General features: G+C 48.8%; 1 protein-coding gene across 1 annotated transcript in view; it reads left to right on the top strand.

The window, feature by feature from the left end:
* GTPBP3 (GTP binding protein 3, mitochondrial) overlaps nucleotides 1-13834 on the top strand; it is a 145687-nt gene that overhangs the window by 60308 nt on the left and 71545 nt on the right. Inside the window, exon 6 of the mRNA XM_088478518.1 lies at nucleotides 7708-7780. Within this exon, the coding sequence (XP_088334644.1) occupies nucleotides 7708-7780 (73 nt within the window). The remainder of the gene's footprint in view (nucleotides 1-7707; nucleotides 7781-13834) is intronic.

Genomic DNA, 13834 nt, shown 5'->3' on the forward strand with positions numbered 1-13834 from the left:
GATAAGCCTGCTGCCTGATGGGACGGGCCTCTCTCTGGGGGACCCCAGAGTGGGAGGCCGACTTCTCCAATTCACCCAGTGTTGGCACAATACCACCACGGATGCCTGGGTTCGAGATGGAGTCTCTCGGGTATGCCCTGTCTTTTCGGTTCAGGCCGCCCCACCGGTTTTTCTGTACGAGTCCTTCTCTGGACAGGACCAAAGCTGGTCAGATTCAGGTAGCTATAGAATCCTTGCTACAAGCAGGGGTCATTGTTCCCGTTCCGCAGTCTCAGCGCGGGACGGGGTACTATTCTACTCTGTTTCTGGTACAGAAACCCAATGGTTCTCATCGCCCTATCCTGAATTTGAAGTCTCTGAACAGATACCTCAGAGTTCCCAGGTTCAGGATGGAAACGTTGCGTTCCATCATTCTGGCGATGGAACTTGGGGATTATATGGTCTCCCTCGATATCCAGGACGCCTATCTCCATGTGCCCATAGCACCGGCACATCAGCGGTATCTGAGGTTTGCTATCCTGAACCATCACTACCAATTTCGGGCGTTGCCTTTCGGCCTTTCCACGGCTCCGAGGGTGTTCACCAAGGTGATGGCAGTTATGGCTGCCCACCTTCGGGGTCAGGGTCTACGTCTGTTGCCGTACCTGGACGATCTTCTGCTGCTGGCGAGCTCCCCGGAGGTGCTTCTTCGACATCTCCACCTGACCATTGCTTGTCTTCAAGCACACGGGTGGTTGATAAATTGGAAGAAGTCCTCCCTGATTCCATCACAGCGGATGATTCATTTGGGAGCCCTGCTGGTTTCTCGTCAGCAACGGAATTTCCTGACTCCGGAGAAGGTCTCCTCCCTGCAGCTGCGGATACACAGTTGCCTGAGCAGTTGCCGCCTGTCGGTCCATTCACCTATGAGAGTTCTGGGGTCCATGGTGTCGACATTCGACATGGTGGAATTTGCCCAGTTCCATTCCCAGCCCCTGCAGGGGCTGATTCTATCGGAATGGAACAGGTTACCTCACCGGATCCGCTTGCAGGTGCTGGTGTGTTGTCCCCGGAGGTTCGGCAGTCTTTGGCTTGGTGGCTTCAGACAGTGCATCTGGTCGAGGGGCGCCCCTTTTGGATCCCGGACTGGGTCCTGCTCACGACGGATGCCAGTCTCCGGGGTTGGGGGGCAGTGACCGGCTCATTATCGCTTCAGGGTCGTTGGTCCGCGGAAGAAGCACTTCTCCCCATCAACATCCTGGAACTGCGGGCTGTGCACAGGGCCCTGCAGTCGTCCGGTCCCGCTCTTCACAGAAGGCCGGTTCAGGTGCAGTCCGACAACGCCACCACGGTGGCGTACATCAACCACCAAGGGGGAACTCGCAGTCGGGCAGCAATGTCGGAGGTGTCTCACATTCTTGCTTGGGCGGAGTGTCACGTTCCAGCGATCTCGGCAGTCTTCATTCCCGGAGTCCTCAATTGGGAGGCGGACTTCCTCAGCCGTCACGACGTGCATCCCGGTGAATGGTCGCTTCACCCAGAGGTGTTTCAGCTACTCGTGGACAGGTGGGGGCTGCCGGAGCTGGACTTGATGGCCTCCCGTCACAATCACAAGTTGCCCGTTTACGGGTCAAGGACAAGAGACGCAGGCGCCTGTCTGGTAGACGCTCTGTCGGTGAAATGGACGTTTCACCTGGCGTATCTGTTTCCTCCGATATCCCTGCTTCCTCGGGTTCTGCGGAAATTCAAGCAGGACGGCGGCACGCTCGTGCTGGTGGCTCCGGCGTGGCCCAGACGTCCTTGGTACTCCGATCTGAGGTGCCTCTCCATCGACGCTCCGTACCTTCTTCCTCGGCGTCGGGACCTGTTGTCTCAAGGGCCAGATTCCCACGTTACCCGCTTGATCAAAAGCGCGACGCTGCCATTGCCGTCTATCTCCTCTTTGAAGGATCCCACGGACAGGAAGGTGGAGACTTGTTTAAAGTCCATTTATTCTCTTTCCGGGGCGGTGGCTCGCCCGTCCATGGCTATCTCCTGGGTGGCTAAAGCCATTGAGGCATGGGCCAATGCCTTGGAGGATACCTTTCCTGATGAGGCTCCGGATATCCAGAGAGCGTTAGTGGGACAGATGCGGGATGCAGCTTCCTATATTGGGGAAGCGTCTTTGGATGCCAGTCTGCTCACTTCTAGGGTGTCGGCTGCAGCGGCGTCTGCTCGGCGCTCCCTGTGGCTGAGGTCCTGGAGAGCTGATGCAGATTCAAAAAAGGGTCTGGAGGCCTTGCCTTTTAATGGTGATTTACTATTTGGTCCGGATTTGGACAAAATAGTGGATACTTTGGCTAAGTCCAAGTCGGCTTTCCTCCCTTCGGCCTCTGCGCCGGCTAAAGTGAGGAGCTCTGCCTTTCGGTCCTTTCAGGTTCAGGGTAAGGCCAAGGGCCAGTCCTTCCCGAGACATTCGGCGACCAAGGCCGCACCCAAGCCCAAGAAGCAAGCATGGAGTGCTCGGCGCCCTTCTTCCAAGCAGGAAGATAAGCCTGCTGCCTGATGGGACGGGCCTCTCTCTGGGGGACCCCAGAGTGGGAGGCCGACTTCTCCAATTCACCCAGTGTTGGCACAATACCACCACGGATGCCTGGGTTCGAGATGGAGTCTCTCGGGTATGCCCTGTCTTTTCGGTTCAGGCCGCCCCACCGGTTTTTCTGTACGAGTCCTTCTCTGGACAGGACCAAAGCTGGTCAGATTCAGGTAGCTATAGAATCCTTGCTACAAGCAGGGGTCATTGTTCCCGTTCCGCAGTCTCAGCGCGGGACGGGGTACTATTCTACTCTGTTTCTGGTACAGAAACCCAATGGTTCTCATCGCCCTATCCTGAATTTGAAGTCTCTGAACAGATACCTCAGAGTTCCCAGGTTCAGGATGGAAACGTTGCGTTCCATCATTCTGGCGATGGAACTTGGGGATTATATGGTCTCCCTCGATATCCAGGACGCCTATCTCCATGTGCCCATAGCACCGGCACATCAGCGGTATCTGAGGTTTGCTATCCTGAACCATCACTACCAATTTCGGGCGTTGCCTTTCGGCCTTTCCACGGCTCCGAGGGTGTTCACCAAGGTGATGGCAGTTATGGCTGCCCACCTTCGGGGTCAGGGTCTACGTCTGTTGCCGTACCTGGACGATCTTCTGCTGCTGGCGAGCTCCCCGGAGGTGCTTCTTCGACATCTCCACCTGACCATTGCTTGTCTTCAAGCACACGGGTGGTTGATAAATTGGAAGAAGTCCTCCCTGATTCCATCACAGCGGATGATTCATTTGGGAGCCCTGCTGGTTTCTCGTCAGCAACGGAATTTCCTGACTCCGGAGAAGGTCTCCTCCCTGCAGCTGCGGATACACAGTTGCCTGAGCAGTTGCCGCCTGTCGGTCCATTCACCTATGAGAGTTCTGGGGTCCATGGTGTCGACATTCGACATGGTGGAATTTGCCCAGTTCCATTCCCAGCCCCTGCAGGGGCTGATTCTATCGGAATGGAACAGGTTACCTCACCGGATCCGCTTGCAGGTGCTGGTGTGTTGTCCCCGGAGGTTCGGCAGTCTTTGGCTTGGTGGCTTCAGACAGTGCATCTGGTCGAGGGGCGCCCCTTTTGGATCCCGGACTGGGTCCTGCTCACGACGGATGCCAGTCTCCGGGGTTGGGGGGCAGTGACCGGCTCATTATCGCTTCAGGGTCGTTGGTCCGCGGAAGAAGCACTTCTCCCCATCAACATCCTGGAACTGCGGGCTGTGCACAGGGCCCTGCAGTCGTCCGGTCCCGCTCTTCACAGAAGGCCGGTTCAGGTGCAGTCCGACAACGCCACCACGGTGGCGTACATCAACCACCAAGGGGGAACTCGCAGTCGGGCAGCAATGTCGGAGGTGTCTCACATTCTTGCTTGGGCGGAGTGTCACGTTCCAGCGATCTCGGCAGTCTTCATTCCCGGAGTCCTCAATTGGGAGGCGGACTTCCTCAGCCGTCACGACGTGCATCCCGGTGAATGGTCGCTTCACCCAGAGGTGTTTCAGCTACTCGTGGACAGGTGGGGGCTGCCGGAGCTGGACTTGATGGCCTCCCGTCACAATCACAAGTTGCCCGTTTACGGGTCAAGGACAAGAGACGCAGGCGCCTGTCTGGTAGACGCTCTGTCGGTGAAATGGACGTTTCACCTGGCGTATCTGTTTCCTCCGATATCCCTGCTTCCTCGGGTTCTGCGGAAATTCAAGCAGGACGGCGGCACGCTCGTGCTGGTGGCTCCGGCGTGGCCCAGACGTCCTTGGTACTCCGATCTGAGGTGCCTCTCCATCGACGCTCCGTACCTTCTTCCTCGGCGTCGGGACCTGTTGTCTCAAGGGCCCTGCCTTTACCCGGATCTGGGTCGGCTGTCTTTGACGGCGTGGCTCTTGAGACGGCCGTCTTGAGGTCTAGGGGTTTCTCCAGTTCGGTCATTGGTACCATGCTTAGGGCACGCAAGCCTGCTTCCGCGCGGATTTACCACAGGGTGTGGCGCACTTATTTTCAGTGGTGTGAATCCAGAAACTATGACCCGCAGGTGTTCCGGGTTTCCAGAATCTTGGAGTTTCTTCAATCGGGTTTGGACCTCGGCTTACGCCTGGCCTCTCTGAAGGTTCATGTGTCTGCTTTGTCCGTGTGGTTTCAGCGACGGATTGCTACACTGCCAGATGTTCACACCTTTTTTCAAGGTGTTCTCAGGATCCAGCCTCCCTTCGTGCCTCCGGTGGCTCCGTGGGACTTGGCGGTGGTACTGAGGGTCTTGCAGGGTCCTCCTTTTGAGCCGCTTGAGTCGGTGGAGCTCAAGTGGCTGACGTTTAAGACCATTTTTCTCCTGGCAATTGCTTCTGCCAGGAGGGTTTGAGAATTGGGGGCACTTTCCTGTCGCCCTCCTTTTCTGATTTTTCACCAGGACAGGGCAGTGCTCCGCAAGCGTCCTGAGTTTTTGCCCAAAGTGGTTTCAAAGTTCCACATTAATCAGGAACTTGTTGTGCCAGCTTTTCAGTCACCTGATCTTTCTGCTGGTGAGGCTTCCTTGGATGTGGTCCGGGCACTTAGAATCTATGTGGACCGGACTGCTTCGGTTAGGAAGTCGGATTCTTTGTTTGTCCTCTTCGGTTTTCACAAGAGGGGTTGGCCTGCCAACAAGCAAACGTTAGCCCGTTGGCTTCGTTCAGTTATTTGTGAGGCTTATGTACAGGAGGGTTTACCTGTGCCAGCCTCTGTTAAGGCTCATTCCACTCGTTCTGCGGGTCCCTCTTGGGCTGCTAGACGTGGCGTCTCCGCTGTTCAGCTCTGTAAGGCGGCTACTTGGTCTTCAATTCAGACGTTTTTTGAGGTTTTATGCGTTTGACACCTTCGCCTCTCAGGATGCATCCTTTGGGCGCCGGGTACTCCTTTCAGCACAGGAGCGTCCCCGCCCTTAGTTGAACTGCTTTGGGACATCCCCAAGGTCAACCCTGTGGACCCCCTATGGACCCTGAAGTAGAAAACAAGAGATATGGTAAGAACTTACCTTTGTTATCTCTGTTTCTACGAAGTCCATAGGGTCCACAGGGCGCCCGCCCTGACGCACCTGGCTTCAAATGGGCTGTGTGGCTGGTCACCGGTTTTCCGTCTCCCATTTCTGTGAGTATGGTTTCTTGTGTGTTCCAGTCTTCCTTCTCTCTGTTTAGTCTCCTCCTCCGGCCTTGGCTGCTCACCAACTGTGGTCGGGGGCGGGGTATAGAGGAGGACGGACCCAAGTGCATCCTGGGAGCAGCAAAGCTTTAACTGCGTGGTGCCCGTGGATCCAGATCCAGCTATACCCCAAGGTCAACCCTGTAGACCCTATGGACTGCGTAGAAACAGAGATAACAAAGGTAAGTTCTTACCATATCTCTTGTTTTTGAAGAACATCTAAAACCGTTTTGGGCAACTGGTAGGCATGGAAATTTCACCTGCATCCACCAGTCAGCTCCTCTCTATCCCACTTACTCTCTGCTTTGTTAAGCTAGGTACACACTAGACTACTTACAAACTATGCAATGTCGTCAATGATTTCGCCTGAACTCCCAGGAAACTATTTAGTGCATACACACTGTGCAATCTAACAAATGATCAAACGATATATTGTGCGTCTTTTGGTGGTTAGATCGTTAACTATGTATTGTAACCATATCGCCTGGTCGTTTGGTAGTGCGTACACACTGCACGATCTGAGGGGAATTGTTAATGAGATTGACAGATCTTCCTGCATGTACAAAAGATCTGAAGATGAGACGAACGAGGTCGCGGGAGTGCGCATAGTGCGTACACACTGGACGATTTCAACGATTTGTTGTTCCAATGCATTGGAATCGGCCAAATCGTTAAAAATATTGTCTAGTGTGTAGGGGCCTTTAGACTTGACTGGAAGCAACTTCTACATCATGTGACTCCCTCTGCACAATGTGGTGATGTCACCGCATAACACAGGAGGGAGTGCAGTGTCTTCTCCTTCTTTGTGGTGAGTATTGAATGCAGCAACTAGTAGAACTAGCTGCATACCTCACCGCATTGAGACATGGAGATTTGAGAAAAATAAGCCCCATCGTCAATCTAATCAAGCTCAGCCCATTTGAGGTCAGAGATTCAGGAATGTCCCAAGCAAAATCAGGACATTTGGGAGGTTTGTTTAAAATAAGTTTAAGTGTGGAGGGATGAAAGGCAAGTTTGGGAGGTCTGTGTGGGGAAGGTGTCTAGCACAGACAGGCTCTCTGAAGCTGCACACTACATAAATGTATCTGACAGGTGAAAAGCAGAGAGAGGATCCTGCCCGACTGCTCTCATTATGTTTTAAACACAATGTTAGTGACCAGGAAGCCTCCTTTGCCTGTTCTCAGGCACTACCATGCAGTTTGTGACTGTGTAGCAGACTGATTAATGGATGGTGCTGGTCATTCTCCAATCAGAAGGGGAGATATACTAAATCACTGGGCTTTTGGGTAGTCTAAGTGGCATGTTGTGGGCATGTGGAGGAGATTTTGTGGTAAATTTACTAAAGTGAGAGTTTTTGGAAGTGAGTTTTAGAAGAGATGTTGCCCATAGCAACCTATCAGATTCTACTTAACATTTAACTAGCACCTTCTAGAAGATCATAGCTAGAATCTGATTGGTTGCTATGGGCAACATCTCTTTTTAAAACTCACTTCTAAAAACTCTCACTTTAGTAAATTTACCCCTTGGAGTACATGTGGAATCTAATGCAAGTTAATGAAGTTTACTTATCGTAAGGTAAAATTAACAGTTTGCCTTTGACTTTCAATAGTGAATAAATAAAAATAAAATAGGCTCTGTGCTCTCTGAAGAAGTGCAATTTATTTTCAGTGCAGTTGAATAATCTATAGATTTGTCATTGCTGCATTCCATGTTTGGTCATACCTATACAATAGAAATAAAGGAGGTATAGTCATTGTGGAAAAACATATTCCGTTCAGGTGTGCCTAATGGTAGTCTGTATATGATTTTGCAATTCAAAGTTTTATACATTGTGTAGCCTTTCAGGGTCAGCATAAGTAACTATTTGATCATTTTCGGGGTTTGTGAAAAACAGTAAAACTTGCTAATGCAAGTCTCTCCTTAGCGTACATATAAGCAATATTTAAAGTCCAATTGTTTAGACTCTTTAATTTTGATTTACTGAACTCTTAACTCTTTTCTTGCCAGGCTCTAGCCCATATTGAAGCCTTTATAGATTTTAGTGAAGATGATAATGTGGAGGAAGGCGTTCTGATTGCTGGTAAGAAATCCCAAGATAATTCTAGCTGACATGTTATGTGCTTTAAATAGCTTGGAAAACCCTCTGAAGGAAAATGCTAGTTGCTGTTTTTTTTTTTTTTTTTTACAGTTATTCAGAGATACTTCAGATACTTAAAACATCATGACTTATTATCATCTATTTACAAATATCTAATTGAGAACCATTTCTGTATATTACCAAATTTCACAAAACATTGGGAGAGGGACCTTGGTATGGATATCTGTATCCCTAAGTGGAGGTCTTTCTTTGAAAAGTTTTGGAGTAGCTCTACTAAAATACTTACTCTTGGGACTCTTGGGATTTTAAGGTTATGTCCCGTTGGTACCGATGCCCGTCCACCCTGTCCAAGATGTATCCTGGGGTACCGACAAGTTGTTGGAGATATGATGCGGATTTGGGTTCCCCACTTCATATATGGTGGTCCTGCCCGGTTTTGCAAACTTTCTGGGATAACGTAATATCGGTTGCACGCAAAGTACTAGGTTCAGGGGTGTCAGATGGGCCTGAATTCTGGTTATTAAATCTTCATGTATCGCCCTTATTGGTTTACAAAAACTCACTGTTGAACTATTTCAGCGGTGCAGCCAAAGGGGGGCATCCACTACACGATTTTAGCAGGCGATTGAACGATAACGACGTCGTTATCGTTCAATCATTTAAAAATAGTTTATAAATCGTGCAGTGTTTGGTCGTTAACGATCAACGATGTGCGCTCCCGCTGGTTGTTTGATCGTCTCATCAGTCGACTGAACATGCAGGTCAAGTTCACTTGATCTATTAAAGATAGTTTGCAATCGTTTGCAAATCGTTCAGACTGAAAGATAAAATTTCAAGGGAAAAAATCAAGGGAAAATCGTTTAAAGATTGGACAGGGAGTAGATAGTCTAGTGGATGTGCCCCTTAAGACTATTATACCTGTACGCTGGAAATCTACTTCCCCACCGACCCTTACTGACTGGTTTCAAAGAATAGAAATATTTAGATCAATGGATGACATCATAATGCCCTCTCCTGATAAATTTCAGAATTATTCGCTGATCTGGTTCCCCTTGTTGGAATTCTGTGAAGATATTCCATCAAAGGTTTTTCCGTAATTCTCTCTTCTTTCTTGGTCTTTTTTACTCTTTCTATCTTTCTTGTTTGTTTATAGAGTGTATTTTTTATTTTTAAGTTGGATACTTTATGTAATTTTGATTTTGTTGGTACATAGTGACTATTTCCATGATATGTATCCATTTCATTATTCAGATGTACACGTGCATTATTATGTAGTTTTTGTTTGTTTGCCTTGTCACTTTCTTTGTCCATATGCAAACATTTTAATAAATACTACTTGCATTAAAAAAAACCATCATGACTGAGGGCCGTATTCAATTTGCCGCGATAATTTTGCCACCGTCGGCGGAATCTACTTTTCGACGACTTTGTGTGTTTTGGAGGCAAAAAACTGTTTGTGCGCAGCCCCGCTTTTGGCCCTATTCAATTCCAAAGGATGTGAAAACGGGACCCGGCGAAACGCAAACAGGCAAAAAAAAAGTGCTGTCAGATTAGGGGAAACCTGACACCCCCCAAAAGATGCACTAACATTGGGGATCAATGTAGATCCCCCCGAATAGCCCTGCTGAAGGTATTAAATGCTCTCAATAGCTGCTAATTAGCGCTTTTGCACAAGTGGTGAAGAATAGCAATTAGCTTTTTTTTTGGAGAAAATAACTAGTCCCAGCAAATTTGGGGTACATGAAAATGGGTGCAAGCATGGTAAAAATTGCAAAAGTGAAGTTTTTAAAAACGTAAAAAGCGCACCTTCAGCAAGCACCTGCAATGAAAAAAACACCTCTCCCAGACTTGCAGACGCCCCAAAAGCTTATTTCGCTAGTTTTTAAGTGTGTACCCAGTCTTTGTTTTTTTTTTTTTTTTGTGGTGATCGTCATTTTTTTAGGCTTTTTTTTGACACAGTTATGTTTTGGGGGGCTGTCCCAATGGTGCTGAGTGGTTTCCTGATGTTTGCACCCCAAAACCACAATTCTGCACTTTTTTCACCACCTATTCATAGGCGAATCTTTTTCGCCTGTTACATAGCATTGCGTTTTCGCATACGCAAAAAGTAGTTGGAATTGAATACAGCAATACTTTTCCGCCTGGCGAAATGATGTCATCGGCGAAACTTTTTAGCTGAAAGCGGCTTTTCGCGTCTAATTGAATACGGCCCTTAATACCCTTAGAGGTTGCCTATGAGTCAATGTAAGCAGAGGAGAGCATCATGTGAAAACTTTTCAGCCTACCATACCCCATTTGGTTTTTAAGTTTCTCAAGTGTCTCCTGACCACATCACTAACACCAGTGTTTTGCACATTTTTGTATTCTGGTAGGTTAACCTCTTAACGTATGTTTAGATTGATATCTTTAGACTGCATTGTTACATGCCATTTTAACCTTCGTTATGTTGAGCAATATACTTGCAGTGTTTAAAATGATAAGAAAAGTTTTTCACAGTTACAGTAAGTGAAGAAGTATGTTAGCATGTGAGAATATATTATAGCTATCAAGCAGAAAGCGACCACAAACCCCCCAAAATATATATATAAGTATATTTATATGTAATATTTGTTCTTCAGGGTCCATAGGGCTCCACAGGGAGACATTGGGGTGTAGGTGGGACCTGGAGGACCAGACACCAACAGCAAAGCTTTTCAATGCCAGGATGCTCGAGGCCTTCCCCCTCTTACCCCGCCCACAGCCTGAGGGCACTTCAGATTTTTTTGGTGTCCGGCAGGAGCTGGACCACCATTATAACAGAGGGCTGCATTAAGCAGCCCAAGCTTTAATTTTATGATTTAATTAACTTTTTATTTTTTTACCAAATGGGTGAGCAGCACCAGACTGTCCTCCAGACGTCCATCACCCCTCCTCAGCGCCATGATACCAAGCCTGTGCTAGGTACTACCGGCAGGGCTCCGAGGGGGACTAGCTAGCAGGCTCCCCGGACCCCAGACTGCAGCCCGAAATCCAGGGGTCAGATGAGGCAGAACCCCGTTCGCGTGGACCAGCGTCTTTGTGCAGTCTTGCCTCTGGTCTCAGGAGACTGACCGGAGGCACTGATGTGGACACTGGCTCGCCCACTACTCAACTAGACCACCGGGGCATAATGATACTGGTGCAGAGGCATATTATAAGGCCAGAGGACCCGGTGGTAAATGTCAGCCAGGGGATAAGGCACTCTCCCAGCAGCCCCTCCCCCAGCTAAGGGCATCTTTCCACTGCTGTCTTGGTGTTCCCTGAGCTGCTCCTCCCTCACCCTCCGCCCCTTCAGAGACGCGCGGCAGCCATTTTAGACAAGCAGGTCTCCGGGAAATGCTGGGACAAGTCTCCCTGTATACCTCTCCCACGGGCCAGGTTATTCAGTGCTATATATACCAGCCACTGTGGTCTGTGTAGTTGATTTTGATTCTGCGTTTGTATGTGACTTGTGCTAGCGCTAATCTCTATTTTCTATACTGTCAGTTTATACCTGTCCCTTTTTTCTACTATACCCTTACATACTAAGATATTGGGGATTAATTTTACCTCACATCTGCTATTTAAGTGTGAGGACTATCACATACTATATAGCGCGGTTGCACACTACACTGTGTAATATATAGCGCTGTTGCACACTACATTGTGCCATATTACATTGCAAGGTGTTCATTGCACTGTATCATACTGTGTATTCTATTATTCTTGTGACTGTCTGGCATAGGAAAGAATAACAAGTAGCCTGTTGCTGCTCCTCCTACTATGATATCTTGCAAGTCCTGCTCTGCGGGCTTAGCCACAGAGGACCTCATTCAGGATGGTCTCTGTATTAATTGTTACACAGCCCCAAGTCCATCAGACCCGGTATCTCTCCCTCAGAACCCACCCTGAGCTACCTTTTCACAAATGTTGGTAAAACTTGTGGACCAAGTAGCAGTCCCTGTGGTAGCTCCCCCTATGGACTGTTCACAGCAGGCACCCCCTGCAAATCCTTTGCCTCCCCCATGGATAGACGTACTGTCTACCTCCGTACAGAGTTTGGCTAATACCTGTACAGGTTTTCAGCAAATGCTGCAAAAAGATAATACTTTACCTACTAAACGTACTATGATATCTTCCCAGACCACACAGTTATCTGATTCTGAGATATCATCTGGGGAGGCATAAGATGCAGATCTCTCTCACTCTGACTCCGTCACAGGAGAAGGGGAGCCACCCTCTAAACTAGAGCTGTTAAAAATATTCTACAAATAGAAGAGGATGAACCCGCTTCTAAGAAAAAACACGCACTTTTTAAGCGACAAAAGGTTGTTTTACCAGAGTTTCCTCACTCTGACCAGCTATCTGATCACATGAGTGAAGCTTGGAATATGCCCGGTAAAAGGTTCCAAATTCTAAAACCGTTCAGTTCCTTTTACCCACTTCCAGCTACTGATTGTACTAAATGGGAAGTTCCCCTAATGGTGGATTATCATGTAACACGTCTGGTTAAAAATGCCACCTTGCCAATTCTTACTGCAACCTCATTGAAAGACACCACAGATAGACGTATAGAAGCTTGTCATAAATCTATATACTCTCTTACAGGAGCTATTACTCGTCCTGCTAAGGCTACGGCCTGGGTGACAAAAGCCATTGAGAGTTGGGCAGAGGCCCTAGATGAGCCTTTTCCTCCTGATGCGTCGAGGGAACAGCTGTCCTACATATCTCACATTAGAGATGCAGCCTCCTGCTTAGATGAAGCAGCTATGGATACGGCTCTCCTGGCCTCCAGGGTATCTGCCACTTCGGCAGTGGTCCGCCGTATTCTTTGGATAGGTTCCTGGAAAGCAGATTCAGAATCAAAATTGGCTCTAGAGTCTCTGCCTTATGCAGGAGACATCCTATTTGGTCCAGAATTGGATAACATTGTGACTACTTTGGCGACTAACTAGACTGTGTTCCTGCCCTCTGCATATATTACAGAGCCGCGGACGTCATCCTTTCGGTCCTTTTGCCCTCAAGGCAAAGCCAAGGGTCAGTCCTTTCCACGGCAACAGACATCAGCCAAGGCCTCCAAGCCTAGGGCCTAACAAGCCTGGGCTACTAGACGTCCAACTGCCAAGTCTGAGGACAAGCCTGCAGCCTGTGGGTCGGGCCCCTCCCAGGGTGGTAGCCCGACTTCTTCAATTCGCCAAAGTTTGTCATCAGACCACGTCAAATGCCTGGGTACGAGAAGTGGTCTCCCACGGATACGCCCTCTCCTTCCTGAGGTGACCCAAACAGTTCTTTTGCACAGGACCTCCATCGGACTCAACAAAGGCCCTGCTGCTCCAAAAAGCCATTCAGTCCTTACTGAATTCAGGAGTAATAATTCGGGTCCCCTCCTCACAACGGGGCAAGGGCTATTATTCTACCCTTATCTTAGTTCAGAAGCCCAATTGGTACCATCGGCCTATCCTGAATAAGTTTATCAGGGTGCCCAAGTTTCGCATGGAAACCTTCCATTTTTATTATTCTAGCTATGGAGCCTGGAGATTTTATGGTATTCCTAGACATTCAGGACGCTTACCTACATGTACCTAGCGCCTTCTCATGAACAATATCTCCGGTTTGCTACACTGCAGCAACATTACCAATTCTAGGTTCTGCCGTTTGGCCTCTTAACGGACCCTCGGTTCTTTTCCAAGATCATGGCAGTTATGGTGTCCTGTCTTCATCGTCAAGGTATCAGACTGCTCCCGTACTTAGACAATCTCTAGCTGTTGGCAAGCTCCCCAGAAACCGTTCACAGCCATCTGCAGGTAACCATTGCCTTGCTGCACGGTTGGCTGATCAACTGGAAAAAGTCTTCCCTGATACCCTCTCAAAGGATGGTACATTTGGGAGTTCTCCTGGACTCTTGAGTTGAGAGAATCTTCCTAACGGTGGACAAGATTTCAGCAATGCAGCTCAGACTACGCAGACTGTTTCACAATCGCAGTATCGATTCACTCTGCAATGCAGGCCTTGGGATCAAGGTGTCTACCTTCGACATGG

The sequence above is a fragment of the Taudactylus pleione genome, unplaced genomic scaffold (genome assembly GCF_031769625.1).
Source record: "Taudactylus pleione unplaced genomic scaffold, aTauple2 ptg000214l, whole genome shotgun sequence".
Taxonomy (NCBI): Eukaryota; Metazoa; Chordata; class Amphibia; order Anura; family Myobatrachidae; genus Taudactylus; species Taudactylus pleione.